Here is an 18587-nt window from a genome sequence, read left to right as displayed (position 1 = left end):
TTCTGCCTCTGCCCCAATTCATGCATTTTATTTTTTTTTTCTTTCCAGAATGAAACTCACCAGTCATCTTTTCACTTGTCTCTTTTGCTTCTTAAACTGTGAGCACTAAACTGTGAGCGTGGAATAATAAATAGAAAAACCTCTACTCTTTAATGTCAGGTGAAAGAATTGCTAAACAATTAAACTGTGTATATATATCTTCACAGATTATATTTTATAAATCACGCTTTTTTAGCTAAATATTTATAATTAAATGTTTTTATACTTTACAACAAAGCAGATAATTTCATCTTCAATTATTTCTCCTGTTGCTGAAATGTACAAATAAAGCAGTTATCTCTGGTCTTGTCTGTCCTTTATTTTAGGTCCCTGAAATACTGTTTTGTTCACAAATTACAGTAGCAATCCCCACTCCTGAATGTGCCTGTGTTTGACCCCCAGAGCTTGGCATCCTGACTTGGATGAGTGAGGGAAGTCTTCAGCCCCTTCTTGATAGCAGTTCCCCTTCTGTACAGCAGTTCTGGTGTAAAAAGCCCTAATGTTTACAATTCCTCAGAAAGGGACATGGCTGTGTAAATATTTGCAATACTGTCCACTGCTAAATGTTGACATCTGAATGTTGTCAGCCTTCCCTTATCTTAAAATAGCCACTGCATCTCAGCCCCAGTGGTGTTCCAGCTGGGAGCCAGGCAGGTTGCTTCAGCTAGATTTCCCTTTGCATTTACTCTTTTTGCCTTTATAGAAGGGGGGGAGGAGAGTGGACATCTGAAAATGTGTCCAAGCATCTTGTTTCTATTATTGCTGATTTGCTAAGCTTTGCTGGCATGGCCAGTTTGGGGGGGGGGGGGAAACTCAGGAGGAGGCCTAACTATGTATTGTTGCAGGTACGATCCAGTGATGAAATGGAAAACATAAATATGTTATCAGGTGCAGCTCTGCCGTGTGCATTGTCGGCAGTTGATGCATTTGCCATGTGTCTGTGAGCCCTCGGGTCTTGGGGGTCAGGTAAAATCAGGGTGAAGGTTCCTTAGTCTCTATTTCCACAGGAAAATTGCAACACTGCAGCTCTTTATTTTCTTTTTTTTTTTTTTCTCTCCACAGTGTAGCAAGCACTGCTGACTCGTGCTGCTTTGCACGTGCAGCTGGGTGAGGAGCCTAGGGCAGCAAGAGGAGAGGGCAGAAAAAGGGGTTCCAGTGGTTCTATTTTAATAGATTTGAGTCAGCTCCAGCTGACAAGTTTCAATAAGGAAATGAGCAGTATGTCTGTAGCAGTTTTGTTCAATTCAAATAGGTGCTGTTAGTTGGGGCCTTTATTCAGGGCAGTGAACAGTGCGTGCTTTTAGATTTTGAAGTTGCAGCAATATGAGTTTTGAAATTAGCTTTGCAAAAATTGGCATTGGCAAATTAATTGCTTTCTAAATTGTTCTGGTTTGCTGACAACTATTAGATTGAGTAACAATGTCATTAGGTTATGCAGAAGTACTAAAAAGAAATTGTCTAGCTCAATCTCCCATCATACTGGCTAACAATACTTTATTTACCTATAATTAATACATCACAGTCCTTGACATTCTGTCCTCCTTTTATGCCTGATGTCACCACAGGTGGCTCTTAAAGGCCCTGGCAATCCAAACTCTCTTTACTGATACCTGCTGGTACATCAATACTGGTCTGGCACTCCTGACATGCCTCAAGTGACTTTTAAGTCCGTTTGTGAGGGCAAGTAGAGAAGTTTGATGAAAAGCCTGTTGTGGTTATGGGTCCTTCCCAGAAGGGATGAAGACTTGCCTCAAGTTGCTCACCTCCTAGAACAGGAACTCCAGGTAGTCCTTGAACCCTGGAGGATTTTTGTTTCAAGTTTCCCAGAGTAGGAGATGTACAGTACAGGAGTCACTATCACTTCAGCTGGCACCGAGGATGGGTTCAGCCTGTCTGGATACTCAGATTGCAGTGTGTTTCTCACCGATCCTTCTGTCACAGCCGTCGTCCTTGGCTGTAGGGGACAGGGCGTGATGGCAGGAAGTCTTACCTAAAAAGCTCAGTGTAAACACAGTCAGGAGGGAAAGGGAAACAGGTTCTTTCTGGCTTAGGGTGCAGGCTTTAGCTGTGAGGATTAAGGTGACTAAACAGAATTTTAACCTTATGGGAGTGTCCAAATAAATCCCTCAGCAAGACAGATTGGAGTAACCAAAGGCACTGTTGCCTTTCAAATGCAGCTTGCCGCATGTGGGAAGGATGTCTTAAAATAATTCGGTGTTGCAGAAGTAGCAGCGTATTTGTGGTAGTCCGTCTTTCAGCATAAGCCATCTGAGGTGACAGATGCATTGAAGTGACTGGCTTTAAAAACTACAGTTGGATGTTCACCTGCCTGAATTGTCTGTTGCTTTTATTATTTTTAGGGATGTGACAAGTGAGGACACAGAAAACAGAGGCTACTAAGATATTGACTCTTGTCAGACAAAATCCCTGGTATTTTGGCAAACAGGGGAGCCACTTTTCCAAATAACGAGAAGTGGGGGTGGTGAGGGGAGACGTGACAGACTCTGCCACATGTTCTGGGCTGCTTTTGACAATTATTTGCTGCGTCAAAGCTGTGCTCTGTGTTTGTAGCTCCTCTGCTGTACCAAGGGAGGCAGGCTCTTTCTTCCAAGCTAGGATGGGTGAAAGCAAAAGGGTCAGTAAGGATCATTAGGGATGCCACTTCCCTGCACTTGGATTTTTAATACTGAGGATGATTGGCATGGTAATCCAGGGCTCTGAGGTACCTCATGCCCTCGGTACCCTAGTAAATGTCAGACTAGCTGCTGGGGTGATTTCACACCTAGACAACATCAGCTGAAGTCCTGTAATTGAACCACGTATTTAACCAGGAATTTAACCACACAGTTACAGTCTTAAATTTTCATGAGAGTGTCCCTGTTCGGCTTGAATGAGTGTTGTGGAGGATTTAAGATGCATCTACTATTACAAAAAAAAGTAATCTGAGTTTCCTTGAGGTATTTAACAAAAATGCCAAGTTCTGCAGGTGAGGCATGTTTCAGACACTCTCTTGAATTTTTTTTGTCTCAGTAATATAATGTTTGTGCTGACTGGGATAAAAAAAAAATTCCATAAGTGCTAAACTTCTCCATCTCAGATAAAGCTTGTCTTAGAGTATGTGATATTTTTGAGTGCTCAAACTCAAGTTCGATGAGTAGAATAACAAGGCACAGCCACTTCTGCAGTGAAGTTGGAAGTTCTGACGGCTTGAAATGTAGTGCTGCCTCTCTCCCTCCCCATACCATTATTAGTATTGGCTCAGGCTGTGTGACACCAACCAGGAGGATCAGATGCAGCGTATCAGAGGCCAGCCCTTTGCTCCGGAGCTTTGCTTTTACATACCAGCCTCCTAAAGGAGAAATTTCATTCTAAGATCTTTTGGGTGAAGTACTCCAGTCCTATGTTGCTCTTAGCTAAAAATATGTCCTAAGAATTACAAGCTTTCAACCCATTAGCTCAGAAGAATCACTCGTGTTCATTGTTGTGTCATCTTTGGCCTGTGTTCAGTGCACAATGACAAGTATTTATTCACCTAGAAGAGGAGGGAGAAAGCTACATGGACTGTGGCTGAAATCGTGATTGGAGTGAAATTGTTTCAGCTGTAAACAGTGCCTTCAATACAATACAGAGGAGCTACAAACACCTTCAATAGTGCCTAACAGCCAAGAACAGTGTTTTAGGCTGAAGGAACCACATGGGGCTATTCTGCATCATGCACTAATATGGGTTATAGGGCTAAAAATAAACCAGTACTTTTAGCTGAAAAAAAGCTTGCCTTGAGCTCCTGATCTTTCCACCAGGCAATTTGGAGTAAAACGATCTACAACCTAATGCCCTTTCTGTATGAGCAGCAGCAGCAGCAGCCTCCCCCCGGGCTGTCTCCCGCAGCAGTGCAGCTGCGGGGCTCCACCCCCGCGGCGCCCGGACACAGCCTCTGCTTAAAACATGGTCGCTTCTCAGACAGTACCTTGTGGGCTCTTAGTGCCACCATTGAAGCCGAATTGTCTACACGTAAGCTAGAAGGAGAGGGAAAGCGTAAGGCCGCGGCCGGCAGCGCGCGTTCCCGAGGCGCGGGTGCAGCAGCCCAGCGCCGCTTCCCCTCAGCGGCCCCAGCCCCAACCGCCGCCTCGCGCCCATTCCCCTCAGCGGCCCCAGCCCCAACCGCCGCCTCGCGCCCATTCCCCTCAGCGGCCCCAGCCCCAACCGCCGCCTCGCGCCCAGCCCTGCGGGGCCTGCCCAGGCGGGAGACAACGGCAGGCGGGTGACGCAGGAATCTAACTGCCGGGGGGCTCAGGCTGGGGCGGAGGCGCAGCGGGCCTGGCCGGGGAGCCCCCAGCGCCGACCCCGCCGCCGGCCCGCGGGTCGGGCGCCCACGGCCCCGCCGGGCTCCCCCCCCCGCTTCCTCCCCCGGCTGTGCGGGGGGGGGGGGGTGGTGGTGGTGGGAGGATGCAGTCGGCGCGTACCTCCAGCAGGGGCCGCCCGATCTCCCGCAGGGTGGTGGTGGGGAGGGGGGGGGGGTGTAGGGGGACATGCGCGCGCAGCTGCTGGGGGACCGCCCCCTCCCCCGCTGTGCGCGGCGCGCTGTCGTCACGCGGGCGGTGCCTGAGCGAGGGCGGGGGGGAGGGGAGCGCCGTCGCCCATCCGGGTCCCGCGGCGGAGGCAGGGGGCGGGGCCTGCTCTCACGTGACGTTGCGTGGCGGCGCAGCCGCCATCTTGTGTTGTTGGGGCTGAGGAGTCGCTGTGGCCGTGAGGGACTCTCCGTCCGGGAGCGCAGGTAACGCCGTCCCGCCGGCTCCCTGCCCCCGCCACCGCTTCGGCCGCCCCGCCGCCTCCCCGCCGCCGCGCTCCGCCGCCGCCGCGCTCCCCGCATGCGGGAGCGGGCCTAGGCCGCGCGTCGAGCACCGGCCTCGCCGGCGGCTCCTGTCCGCCGCGGGTGCCGCAGCCCCGAGGCGCCCTGCGGCCTACCAGGACGCGAGGCCGTCCCGCCCCGGCGGCGAGGGGCGCACCCGGAGGGCCCCCCCTGCGCTCCTGGCGATGGGCGTTTGCAGGGCTTGTTGGGCCTGGCCCCGCTCGGGGGTGCGGGCCTTGCTCTCTCCATGCGGCTCCTTGGCAGCAGGTCCCGGCAGGGGGAGACGGTGCCTGTCAGGCGACGGCGGGGCGCCCGGGGCTCTTCACGCCCTCCGGGGCTGGCAACTGCGTCCCCGGCGCCGTCTTCCCTCGTACTGACCCTTGTGAACTCGCTCGTCCCCTCCCAGCCCAGTGGGAGTGGGCTGTGTTCCGGCTGCGCCGCGGGCAGGTGCGCCCTCATTGAAGCCTATGTGTGCCCCGCTCCGAGCATGCCCAGCCCTGTCAGGTTATACAGGCAGAGGAAGGAGGGAGCTCATCGAGCACTCGAGCCTTTCCCCCCAGCAGGCAGCAGGGTGTTGGGAGCAGCAATGACCAGCAGTGTTTGACTGGAGAGGCCTTGGCAGGCTGAAGAGAACATCGATCTTGATTGTGTACGTTTGGTATTGATCAAAGACAAGTAGTTTCAGTGTCAACAAAGCAGTCTCTGCTCTTTCAACTCTGTGTAATTGCACTTTGAAGTGGGACAAGTTGTAGGCCAAAAGGAGATATTGCCAAGTAGTACTTCTGGAATAAAACCTACATTTTCCCCAGTGACCATCAGCTCAATGTTCTTGGTTTGCTGCTGTAATGCTTTACCCCTCATTGTAATTCTTAAGTGTCTGATTTTTTTTTGGGTGGGAGGGGGGAGAACTTCTGAATTATGTTCTTCTGTCTAACTTCTTGCTGCTCATTTTATTTTCTTGCTTCAGGAGCTGACTTGGGCAAGTTCCTGGAAAGTACGTGTGAATTTTTTTTTCTTTTTCCCATAACTCTGCTGGTTGCTTTTGTTCTTAAGAAACTTTTTAATAAACACAAATTAATTTGCTGCTTTGTGAATAGAATATTTGGTAGATGCACAGTGTGATGATTGGGAACCTTTGTAAACAAAATGGGTTGCAGTTGTCACCAACAGAAGCTTTGTTCTGGTATTTTTGAGCTCTGTTATTGGGTGTTGGCTCTAATAGATAATAAGAGCCTTAGTATTACAAGGTATTGGTATTCTTGCCATTCACTTGAATAGGCATCCTTTGAACAGTTAGCTGATGCTGAGGTAAAAATGTGTGCACTAATCTGTCCTGGGGGTATCAACAGAAATGTCGGAGTGTCCATTGCCCCTTCTGCACCTCCTTCGCTCCTCAGACTCTCATAGTTCTACAAGTTAACTGATGTCAATGGTCATGTGTGTCAGTGTTAATTTCTCGCTGAATGTGTGATTAAAAAAAAATAAAGATTCTTTCTAATGGTCAGCTATATAAAAAGGTAGAGATTTATCCATGGAAGTTAAATGTCAATTCCAGCAAGACCCAGTTCTTGTCCTGAGACTTTGATAGCCCTTTTCAATATCTGACAATATTGTATATAAATACTAGGTTTTCTTAATGATTTTAAGAGCTGTTCAGGCTCTCCCAGAGTCTGGATATGTGAACATGCATGGGGGTACCCTGTCACTGTATTTTTTTTTTTTTTTTAGGACCTTTTCTGAATGGATTCTTGAGCCTGTTGTTTAAAGCAAAAGCATAGAACTAAAATGCAAAGTAGTCATGTTGCAGTGATGATTTGTTTCACGGTGTGCTTATAAAAATAATTTGATACCACAGTAAAAACTTGGACTCTTGCAGATCCTCTTTTCATTACAGATCTTGATCTTAAGAGGACTGTAAAATATCCTCAGATACTCCTTTTAGTGTTTTTTCTTGCCTTCCTAAAACATACAGTATATGAAAAATATGATCTTTATGCTGATGTAAGTGGGGGGGGGGGGGGGAAAAAAGCTTGTAAATAGAGAGTTGAGGGCTTTACAACTTATTTTTCCTAACTGTTTTACTCCTTGATTGAGGAAAAGACTTTGTAAAAGGGGATTGTAAAGAAGGCTTTGGGTTTTTTTAGGGAATGCGGGCTAAGTACCATTGCATCTCTTCTATGCTTGCTGTCTCCTAAGGCCAGTTGTCTAAATGGAGCTCTGTCATAAACTGGAGTTTCTTATACCTGAATGCAAGAAAAAAGTTGGCAGCTCTTTTAAGGTCTATAGATACTTCATTTAAAAACAAGCTAGATGTCAAAGTCATATGGAATATCTTATTGGGGCAGCTGACTGCCTGAAGAGGTGGTTTGCTGCTACATGCCTCTGCTGAAAAGTCTTTCTAATTATTTAAACATACAAAGGAAACATTGCTTCACAGTAATTGATGAAGATGAGCTATGTACCTGGACCATGGTCTTTTCCTTCCCTTCTTCCTGCTTTGGGGAGGAGGAGGAGGATCCAGCTCTTTCGAGGTTTTTTTGTTTGTTTGAAAGACCAAGAATATGAAATTTGATTCTGTCGATTTTTGTCTGATCTTGTAAGTTCAAGTAAGTGTTACATGTATGTTTCTTATTCTTTCACTGAGGTGAATTCACTTCAAAATTCCTTCTTAGGGCTTTTTAAGGTATGATGTTAAATCTTCTCATAGTCTGATTTAGAAAAAAAATTCCTTTTCCTAGCATTTTTTTTTTCTCATTTTTCTGGTGGGGGTTTTTTTTATTCTCTCAGCACTTCTGCTCAAAGATGAGTGGAGATAAGCTATATTTAATTCATGACTATAGACAGAGCTAAGGGGCAGAGCAATAAAATTTCCGCTCACAGGCGTAAAAGCACAGGCCTGATCTGCCTTCTCCTTCCTACATAGCTTGCTAGAGATGCATTTGATTCTTTGGTAAGGAGAAAGCAGTCTCCTCTTTGTTATTGAAGAAGCATTTGTGTTGAAAGGGACTCTGTTTCTTTGTGTGGTTTTCTCATCAATTTATTTTAATTCATCGAGTGACATTTGAAAACCTAGGTGTGTGAAATGCTGCAGGGGGGATGGTATTTGCTTTTACAGGAACAGAGTCACTTTTCAGCCCAGCTTAGCCTCTCCTTTCCTCTCTTGCAGTCAACTCTTGGACATTTTTTGGTTGCACAAATGATCTGGCTTGAAAATTCTCAGAACTGAGAAAATATAGCAAGTTTGCTCAAGGTGTACATAAGTTATGGATGGAACTCGGAAGAATTACATGCTTTAAATTATGAGGTCTATACAACATTGGCCCTCTTGTGGTTGGTGGTAGTATGTGTGTACGTATATAAAGCCATGTAGTTCATCATAGTAGTGTTTAATACCATTATTTTTTCCTCTTCAGCTCAGATGGTAGCGGGGCATTTAGCAGACAGAGATCTTTATGTTGCATTGTTAGTAGCTGAGATTGCCACAGTGTGTTGATTACAAAATGTGTCCACTTCTCTTTTTTACAGAGGAGGGCCGTCAGTCCGTTCTCTCTAAAGGTGGTTAAACATTCTTGTATATAGAAACTGTAGCCATGGCTTCATGTCTGTGCAGGAAATCAGGCTGCCATTGAAATTTTTGTGTCCCTCTTGCCCCCCCCCCCCCCCCTTTTTTTTTTTTTTTTAATATGGAAATATGGATAGGATGCACAGAATTGTTTTGATGCATCTTAGGGTTTTGGCAAGCATGAAATCAAAGTGTGTTTTCGGGAGTGAACCTCTCCTGTAATCCTTACAGCTTGTAACATATAGAAACCGGGTATCTAGATCTCAGGATTGTGGAGAACAGTAGAACAGATACCTGTAGCTCTGTAGAGGTAGAAGAGTCTATAGGTCAATGAGAAATTTTGATGGACATTTAGAAAATTTGTCTTAAAATACTGCCTTGTTGACAGTACCTTTTGAATCACTTACTATTTTTTGATTCCCTCAGCTAATTATTAAAGTTGTGCATTATGATTTTCTATCTTTTTGGCCATATGTTTTAAAAAAATCTAGGCAAATAAGGAAGAATGATTACTTGATGCCTTCAACTGTGGATCTTGTATATGTAATTTGTCATTATAACCAGATAAGCGAGCTTACATATGTTAGGAAAATAAACTGGTTAGAAAAATATTTTTCTATGTTAAATAGCTGTTATTACAGTGAATGTAAGCACGATGCATTGCACGTTGTGACGGTAATGTTTTGTCACTGGCTATTTGGTCCTTTTTATTCAGCAGAGAAATACTTGTTTCAAGTTGTGGTTACTATGAAATACTTTTTTTTTTTTTTTTCCTCCTGTCACTGACAACATATTGAAATACTTTGCATTCTGTTGATAGTATTTTATGATAAAGATACTGGTTTGTGTGACTGGGAGATTCAGAGGCTATAGATGTCCATGTGTAGATTAGACTGGGTAAAAGCAGATTTGTGGGCTGAGTGTGGTAGTGTGTCAGTTCAGATTGCAAGAAACAGAAGGAAAAGATGCACTTTGTAGACTGTGAAGATTACTTTAGGTGAAGTTTTATGATGAAGAATGGACAGCTGAATGTATGTAACTTCAGACTTAGAGTCAGAATGTCGTGGCAAGGAGTTGGTATGACTGGCAAGTAATGGATGTATAAACTGATTTTTTTTTTTTTTTTCAGCTACGTATGGTAGAATCTGAGGATGATTTAGGTTGGAAGAGACCAGCCTTTGGTGGTTGTCTGCTCCAGCCTCCTGCTCAAAGCAGGGCTGACGTCAGTGTTAGACTGAATAATGTGTGTGATAGCAAGTGAGTGAGGCTGATCATGGAAGTAGCATATGGCAAGGTTTTTAAGTAAAAGCATCTAATAACTTGATTTAATAAATCAGAGGTCCAGTTCAACTACCATTAAAACCAGTGGAAGCTTTTACATTAGGCTTAGTTAATGCTGAATCATCTGTATATGTAATTTTCTCTGTTTATGTTATACTAGGCTTTAAGAGTACTAAGGCAGGATCAGTATAACATCACAAGTCAGTTTACAAAGATACGGTTCTTAGATCAAAACAAGTGAATATCTTTAGCAATATTAACATAAAGGAAGAAAAGCGATAAGCTATTAAAAAGTGGTGTTGTTCATATGTAGTAACAAGTTACCTTTTGACTTCCTGCTTGATGAACTATACGGTCTGATACACATACTAATTCTCTCTGTTGGGACTTATTAGGCACTTTCTCACTGTTGAATATTTGTTTCCTGAAGTATAGGATGTCGCAGAACTGCATGAGTAGGAAACCTTAAGAAGGGGTGGGGGGAGAGAATTTCTACAAAGCCCAAAGAAGCTGCTTATGTAAATGACATTTAAAAACCCAACCAAAAAACCTCACAACAACCCAGATCTGTTAATTCAATAAATGTTTTCAGTGAATGTATTCTGAAGCTTTGTTCTGACACTTTGAATAAATGTATGGGCTGTGTAATGTGTGTGACAAGTGGGGGAGAGGTGCTGCAGTGTGGTTTTGGTTGCATTCGTGTAGTCTGGCTATTGCCCTTGTTGAAGAGCAGGTAGACACTCAGCATCCTGATCTGTAACATCTTGTGGAATGGCACAGACTAAATGTTTATGTACCAGAAAATTTTTGATGTACAAGGTAGACAGATGTGGAAGTGATTTTCAGCTGGAAAACAAGAGTGCTGGCAGGATTTTGGGACAGGATTTGGAATGAGAAGTGGTTTGTGTTCGAGCCAGTGGCAGGGCCAAGGGCGTGGTCCCCTCCCTGACTCTGCTTGGAGCTTGATTGCTGGTGTCTGCCTTTGGCTGGAAGCCTTGTAATAAAGGTGGAGGTCACACTGCTTTCTCATGGAGAAACTGGGAAAAGCTTTCATGTTTGTTTGTGTTCAGGTGAAGCAAGAAGTGGATAGCTCTCTAACCTACCTCTAACTGTCAAGTTCACAATAGTAGGTAGGAAAGGAGGAAAATATCTGGAATTGTGAAATTTAATGTTCCTTTATTTTTCTTGGATTTTGTTAGGTGTGCATGTCTTCCTAGTCTCTCTTGTCATCCTATCCCAGAAGAGCTTCAGTGCCTACTTCTTGTCTTTGTCATTCTTGACTGCGGTATGACATGTTGCGAGCTGTAGTACTCCATGAAGCTTTAGATGGATCTGTATGAAGTGAGCAGAGGGCGGTCAGTTTGGTCCTGCCATTTGAGAATGTCATGGACAGTTTTTGACGAGAAACTGCTGAGAAATTGAAACACTTTTGCAATTATTTGAGACAGGAAGGTTGTAAGACTTTAGGAGGTCTAAAAATGTAACTGTAATAATAGAGGCATAGTTTCTGGAGAAGTGGATCGTTTAGACATTGTTCCCTTAGGAAAAACTTCCTCTTGGCATGTGGGTAGATAGGCCTTGAAAAATTCTCTGCCTTTATCAGGATAAAGGCTTAGTAAGCCAGAAGAGACTACTGTAACTTGTCTGGCATCTTGTGTAATGTGACTAATGGATTTTTTTTTTTCCCCTGATTAATTTTCTGTTTAAACTAGAACATACTTTTTAGAAAATCATTTAGTGCTGACCTGACAACAACTTACTCTGTTGTTTATCTCTGAATGTCTTGCTTCAGTCCTTCCACTGAATAAATTTGGGTCTTCAGCCTTTTTTACCTGCATGATCATTTACAGACTGAGCAAGATACTTAAATTTTTCTCAAAGCTCCATAAATAGAGCTTTGGTGTGTTTTTTTTTTCCCCTCTGTAAGTCATATCTGTCATGTTCTATCAATTTTTGAACACCTGATTTATCAGCTTTCTTGTCTTATGGACAACAGAACAGGACACAGTATCACTGCAGTGCTAAAATCCACTCTTATTTAATCTGTATTTCCTTATTTCTATATTCAGTATTTTCTGTTAGCTCTTCTAGTCAATGTTGTATCATATGTTCCTTTTCAGATTATTAAGGTCATAAATTGGTTTCAGGACTGTGTTTTTCCGGAAGTCTTGCATTTGTTGTATATCACCTATGTTTTCTGCTTGTGAGTCTTTTGATTGTATGCTTGGCCTTATTAAATGCAACCTGCTATACTGGAACGAGTAATTGAATAATTCATAATGGTATTATTGATGACGTGTCATTTCCATTACTTACCATGTCCATGTTTGTCATCCTCAGGTTTTAGAAGTTATGTGAGCCAATATTACAGATTCTATAGAAGTAGAGGATAGCTTCTTACCTTTTACTCTGTTTTGAGGAGATTTTTGCTTCGAGGTGGGTTGTTGCAGATTCTTTAGAAGTGAAGGTTAAAAGAAAAAAATAGGTTATGATGATTTGAGACTCTTCATGTGATTCTGAATGATTTTGTCCTATTTAGCATTCTACTTAATTGAAATGTCCTGCAGAAGTGAAAATTTATTTCACCTACTTGCTTGAGCAATGAAATTTCTACTCTTACAAAAGTATATTTTGATTGAATGTATTCCATAAATCTATGTTGGCTGGCCTTAATTATGTCAGTGTCCTTTAATCAGTGTTTTCTGCTTTAGCCAATGATTAATATCAAACAGACTGGTAGTGTAGCCACCTGAGTCATCCTGTTTACCACTGTACTTAAAAGGTAGCTTGCATACAGTTCTTGATCTTCTTTAATATTTCAAGAATTGGAAAAAATAAGCATTAATTGTTCAGTCAACCTGTCAATTTTTTTAAAAACACAGTTACTGGCACTGAAATTAGCTAGCTCTAATAGCTTCCTGTGGAATGTTTTCTTGCTTGTGGAAGGTGAAGTTTTATTGTCTTGATGTAACATTGCTGTTGCATGGTGGAACACTGCTGTTAAACTTGGAATATCAATTTATTTAAGCAGAACCCAGTTCCTTGCACTTAAATCTGCTTGTGTTAGATTTCAGTTACGTTCTTTGGTTCTCAAAATTTTCAGCCAATTTCTAGGTTAAAAAGGCTGTTTCAAACCTACAGTAGCAACAGAACTACCTTGAAAGGAAAAGACACTTTTCTTCCTAAACATCTCTGGTCAAACAGTAGACCATTTCAAAATAAAATAGCTGTGTCTATACAGGAAGGATCAGCGGTATATCTTTTTTCCAAGGTTAGGTTTCCAAAGTCTATAAAAGTCCTAAGCAAGCAGCAGCCCCAAAGCTACAAATTGCAGTGACAGTCCAAATCTTTAATTTTTTTTGTCTGTAGGAAAGATTAGATGGACAGACCTGTACACAGTCATTGCCTGGGCTCAGCTTGGGACGCTCAGAATCAGTTTATCCAAAACAGCACAACATCTTGGTGAGACAGATTGCCATGGGGTACAAGCCAACAGAATTCTGTAATGGAAACACAGGACTTTCACATTGCCTGAAAATCTTAACTCAAGTGCCTGTGAGTAAGGGACGAACCTTAAAATGGCAATTTTGTGTAAATCCTGAGGTTGAGCGAAGTCTGGAAAACATGGCAGTTTAGATCTTCCAAAGTCTCTGAAAAATAGCTTTTTGCCTAGATATTTGTTAGATAGCTGTATGTTTTAAAAGACCAGAGCTTGTGGCCAAAATGTGCCACAGTAATTATAGACCTTCCTTAGATTTTTTTTTTTTCAACTGAAAGATCATCTTATGCATTTTAACACACAAATCTTAGCTGGTAGAATCAGGTTCCAGCTTGTGTCTGAAGCAGATGTTTCCGAGAGCTTTAATAGATTTGTCAGATACTAAATAGTGAGCTTGAAAAATAATTTAAAAACCTACAAGCTTGGTACAACAACCATTGTACCTAAAGCAAACCAATGAAATGAGTTGAGTGTTGCTGATAGCACCTTCTGTATGTATAATATTACATGTTAATTGTGAGTGAAAGCCACTTAAAGGCTTAATGTTATTTGATTATATTTTGCGTCTGCTCAGAGGATGGACTTCTGACTTCCGGAGTACTAAGCTGCTGACAAAATAGAAAGGATGTTTGTTCCCTTGCCAGTCCACAGGTTGGTGGGGTTGATGGGATTTCTTCTCTTTTCAGTCCTGCATGCTGATAGCAGGTTGGTGGCTGCAGTACCACCCCAGAAAAATGGGGTTCCAGCTTATGAAGCAATTCAGTTTTTCCCCAAATATGCAGGAAAACTGCAACTGTTTGTCGGGTTGCACTGGCACCTTGATCAAGGATTGACCTGATTTGAAGAAAAAGTTGGAGAAAAGGTTCCCCTTTGAAGGAGTGGTGGGAAGTCCTTGGGTAGCATTCTTGCCCAAGCAGTGGTGCTAACTGGACATTATCAAAATATGGCCTCAGTTTCTTGCTTCAATTTGAGGCTGTCCCTGTGTGCCCTTTGCCCATATAAAATCTGTGGCTGTGCGGATTCCTCAATCAATAGCCATTAATTTGTAGAAAATCTTGATTTACAAAACTCTGGCAGTTCAGAAAGGGGCTTTTCCCTCATCAAATTATATCAAGGAGGAAATGTTAGGTATATATTATTTCTGTGATTCACCATCCTTGATTAATAAGGAGGCAGCATAGATAAAGACCAAAATTAACATTTTGATTATTAATACTGAGGCTGAGAGCCTAAGAAAGTTATCTAGATAAAAAAGATCTGATAAATTCATGCCTTTTCCTTGGCCAAAATAGTTAAATTTATGACCTGATCGTTCATTCCCTTTTCTTAATTCCTCACCCTTTTTCTTGTTCCACCCCTGACTCTTTCCTCTCATGATGTGAGTGCTGCGTAGTCCACCCCAACTTGCCTTTCCAGTTAGTACAGCTTCTCCTTTGTGCACAGGCTGTGTGTGTTGTGCAGTCCCTGTCGGAGGATTCTCCCCAGTTTGTCTTCCGAGCTCTCACCTTTTGGCTGCTGCTTTGTGAACCTGCAGAAGCAGCGCGTGGTTTTTGCTTTCCCTATCTTGTCCGCTCTGACATGGCTAAGTGTATTCCTCTTGCGCACTTGCTGTCTTAGTTTTCTTGAGTCGTTTTCCTGCTCCTCTGCCCGCCTCCTCCCAAATAATTACTTGTTTCCAGAGTGCCTCCTTTCCAAGGGTTTTCTCTCAGCTTTGCCTGTAATTTCTTTTTCATGTATGTTTTATTTCTGGGTAATGTTGCCTATTAGAGTAAATTCATCTGTTACACCTACTCAAATCATCTGCAGATCTGTTTTCTATTCTGGGTCTTTTTCCTGTTCAGCTACAATTTCATCCACTTACAGGTGTCTTGCTTTCAATTAAAAATTCATACAGTCAGAACTTCTACAGAGGAAGTAACTTATCTGGATGCAATACAGAAGAGGAAGCCAGCTGAGAGTTCCCAAAACAAAGTGTGGTGGCAAAAATGAGGGACAAGGAAAGCCATTTTGCAGCTCAATGGGACAACATTAGCAGGCTTTGAGTATGCTTGTAGGTACTAAAGTGCTTAGGAGTCTAGTAAAGAAAAATGACACAGTATCCTCAGTTTTTGGGAAGGAAGCATAGAAGCTGAAGAGAGTGGGGTCCAGTGGGTCCAAAACTAGTAAACCACTTGATCCTAATGGGTTTTTAGTGCTTTATCCTTGTATCTGATGCTTTTCAGCTGTGTTTTCATTGCAGTTTAACATTCAGTGCCAGCCTTTTTTGTATTACTAAGCTAGCTTTGATGTTAAGAGCTAAAGATCCCAGGTTCCCTGGTGATCCACATGGGTTGATCTGAAAGCTCTCCCCCCCACACCCCCCTTCAGCAGAAGGACAGGCATTGCAGGAAGCAAATGGACAGCCATCCATTTAAGGCTTCTAGGAATTGTGTTAAGAGGCTTGTCTCTGCCAAAGTGTGCGTGATGGTTTGCTTGAATTGCCCCACAATATTTTCATGTGTGGCTGCTGTATGTCTTCTTTAGGTACCTAACCTTGTATTTTGATTTGCAGAATGATGAATGGATATACCGTGAACATTCTAATGAGCTGTTGGCTGCTTCAAAAAGGCAACCCGAACCAGACCAAAATAATCTCAAACTCAGCCTGTGAGCCTGGCTGGATATTTTTGTATTAGCTTCTGGTGCATGTAGTGTGGATAATCCTGTTTCATTATATAGGGTTATTGTGAAAATAAAAATCTTACAATTTGTATATAAATTATATTGTGTATGGGAAAAAGTTAATATGGCTCGTAGTAAAAATAGATGAGCCAAACATTGGTGGGTAGGTTTAGGCTGCAGGGAGTTTTACAACTATTTGTAATCTTATGCCCAAAAGATTTTGGTAAAATCTGCTCAAGCCGTTTTAGCGTGGGTTTTTTTGGCATTTTCTAGCTTTCAGGCACTTGTGTGTGGTTTTTTTTTTTTAAACTTTAATTACTTAAATAGCATATATATAAAAGAAAAGAATGTTTCCTTTGTTTAGCTTTGTCTTTTTCTTTAGTAACTAATGCCCTTTCCACACCTATCTCCACGTTTTGTTTTTCTTTTCTATCACCTTTTCATGCAAAGTATAGACAAATTTATGAAGCTCCTTATTTAGTCCTTGGGTCTGTTAAGGAACAGAGTTCTGATACAGCAAAGCTCCTTCCCTACCATCTGTCTTTATGGGTTCTTGAAGTCTAATCAACCCGTTTCTGGAGGTGGTGCTTCAAATCCTTTTTTGTTTGGGCTTTGGCCACAGTGTGTTTGATTTTTAAAAAACCAAAACCCCTTCCTCTGCAGATTTGGATTTTGCTGTTGCTGGAAGGAAAGAGGAGCTGTACTTTCTTACTGCAAAACACACTTCCCCAGAGCTGCCTGGGCTGGACTTGGCTCTGATAGAGAAAACTTCATAGCCTTCCCTTAGTCTTGTTCTTTCCCTCCACTATGGCTTCATCTGCTGTTGTCCATACACTCTTGACATATTAAGAACTTGACCTGAGCTTCACTAGTGTCTGCAGGACCTTGGCTAATAGGAATGAAAGTAGCTGAAGTCTTAAGTTGTGCTTTTTTTTTTTTCCTTAATAAAACCAAGATTGAGAGAAATACTGTCACAGCATTGGGTGTACTCAGTCTTTAGAAGGCTTATATTTCAGGAGTGAGCAGTGGAAACTTCTTGAATGCTCTGCCACTCAATTGGCAAATCTTTCTTGCTGTAGTTCTCATGGGTTTTTTATCCTCTTGTAATTGTCAGGAAGCTGCAATTCTGTTAATTAAGCATTACCGTTCTTACAGAAGAGGATTATGCATCAAATTCTCTGTGTTTGGTTGTCTTGTGGTAATCACTGATTTGAAAAGGGACTGTTTGTCCAAATTGTATCTTCAGACACCCTGATCCAGTGTCCCATTTGAGCTGTTAAGAGTTTCAGGAAAAGATCTTGATGTAGTTACTCTTATATTAGTAAATTAATCTGTGTTGGAGAGCTGAAATGGATTCCTTTAAAAAAACCCAAAATTTCAATGTAGTCAAATTTTTTTCACTTCTTTGCATGACCAGGTGTACTTTTGTATTGTGATGAAATTTATGAAGGACTGTATTAATCCAGTTGTTTTCATAGTAAACATTTTTATTTTTCAGGTTCACGCTTTTTAAAAAAGAGGAATAGAACAGGAAAAAATGGCAGCAGAAACTCAGACACTTAACTTTGGGCCTGAATGGTGAGTTTTTTCTGTTTTGTGAGACTCCAGAACCTTGTCTAAAATTTAAAAAAAACATTATGAATTTCTGTCCTTTGGGACTGAATTGATTATAAGACTGAATGGGATATAATGTCTTTGTTGTTCCATACTGCTTCCCCTCAGTCCCTGGCCTGTGACTGAAAGCAATATTATAAAATCAGTCTTCATTTTGCAAATTGGCATTGTGTATGAAATGAGTTGGGTTTCATGTTATGGTAATACATTCACATTGTTACCAAGTATCCGAGGGAGCAATAATGTTTATGATCTTGGAGGTATACACAAAGTAAGTGAAGAAGAGAAGACTTGTTTGGTCTTTCCATGTGATATATATTAATAAGGAAGTTCTTACACTCTCGTTACTGGACTTAAATCTATGGCTAAGCAAGCTCCCCACCCCCACCCCCCCAGTATTTAAAAAAAAAAAAAAAAATCTGTATGAAATATGGTAAAAGCATGCGTTTCATGTCATAGTCTCCTGCACGTGCACACTGAAAAGTGTCAGGAAAAATGAGCTATTGTGTTAAAGGGAATCCATGATGTTGTATAATCTTGTGTCTGCTGTTAGTTTTTCAACTTGTCTGACATGCATTGTCCTGGCTTTTGCTAAAGAGTAATTGCACAGGTGTGATTATTGTTCAGTATTTGTTCCAATTTCTTGTTAAAGTGTTGGTGACTGCAATTACAAACAAGAATTCCGGATGGTGTGGTGTCTGAAGAGTGATGTGATCCTTAAGTGTGTAAATGGGAGTGTGGAGTGGTTATAGGAAATATAATTGCTGCATAGCATGTGGTAAGACTGTTACTGGAATAACATATTCACTTTTGCTGACACATTTTTATACACCATGTACAAAAATTGGAGAGCATTCAACAAAGAAGACAGACATGAGTTGTGGCCTGGAAAACAATGAGAGCGCTCAGTCTATTTTGTTAGATTGAAAGAGGGTTAAAGAATGACTTTATCACTATCTATAAATACACCCACCAGGCAGATATCTTATGCTGGAGTGCTCTTCAGTGTAAGAGACAGACATGATTAGATTCATTGATGGATAGAAGCCAAAGTCATATTAAAAAAAGAGAAGGGGGAAGAC

At 42.2% G+C, this 18587-nt stretch overlaps 1 protein-coding gene across 12 annotated transcripts in view; it reads left to right on the top strand.

Annotated features, from left to right (window-relative positions):
* The first annotated feature begins 4732 nt into the window (after positions 1-4732).
* Positions 4733-18587, top strand: part of GIGYF2 (GRB10 interacting GYF protein 2) — a 79342-nt gene continuing 65487 nt past the window's right edge. For 6 of the 12 annotated variants that reach the window (XM_075716400.1, XM_075716399.1, XM_075716403.1 and 3 more), the window contains exons 1-2: positions 4734-4813; positions 17390-17469. In XM_075716400.1, coding sequence (XP_075572515.1) covers positions 17429-17469 — 41 coding nt within the window. In that variant the 5' untranslated portion in view covers positions 4734-4813; positions 17390-17428. Of the gene's footprint in view, positions 4814-17389; positions 17470-18157; positions 18284-18587 lie in introns of those variants that run through there. The other 6 variants (XM_075716394.1, XM_075716393.1, XM_075716392.1 and 3 more) reach the window with 2 other exon arrangements.

This window comes from Pelecanus crispus, chromosome 9 (genome assembly GCF_030463565.1).
Source record: "Pelecanus crispus isolate bPelCri1 chromosome 9, bPelCri1.pri, whole genome shotgun sequence".
Lineage (NCBI taxonomy): Eukaryota > Metazoa > Chordata > Aves > Pelecaniformes > Pelecanidae > Pelecanus > Pelecanus crispus.
The sequence above is the reverse complement of the archived record's forward strand: the minus strand, read 5'-3'. Positions and strand labels throughout refer to the sequence as shown.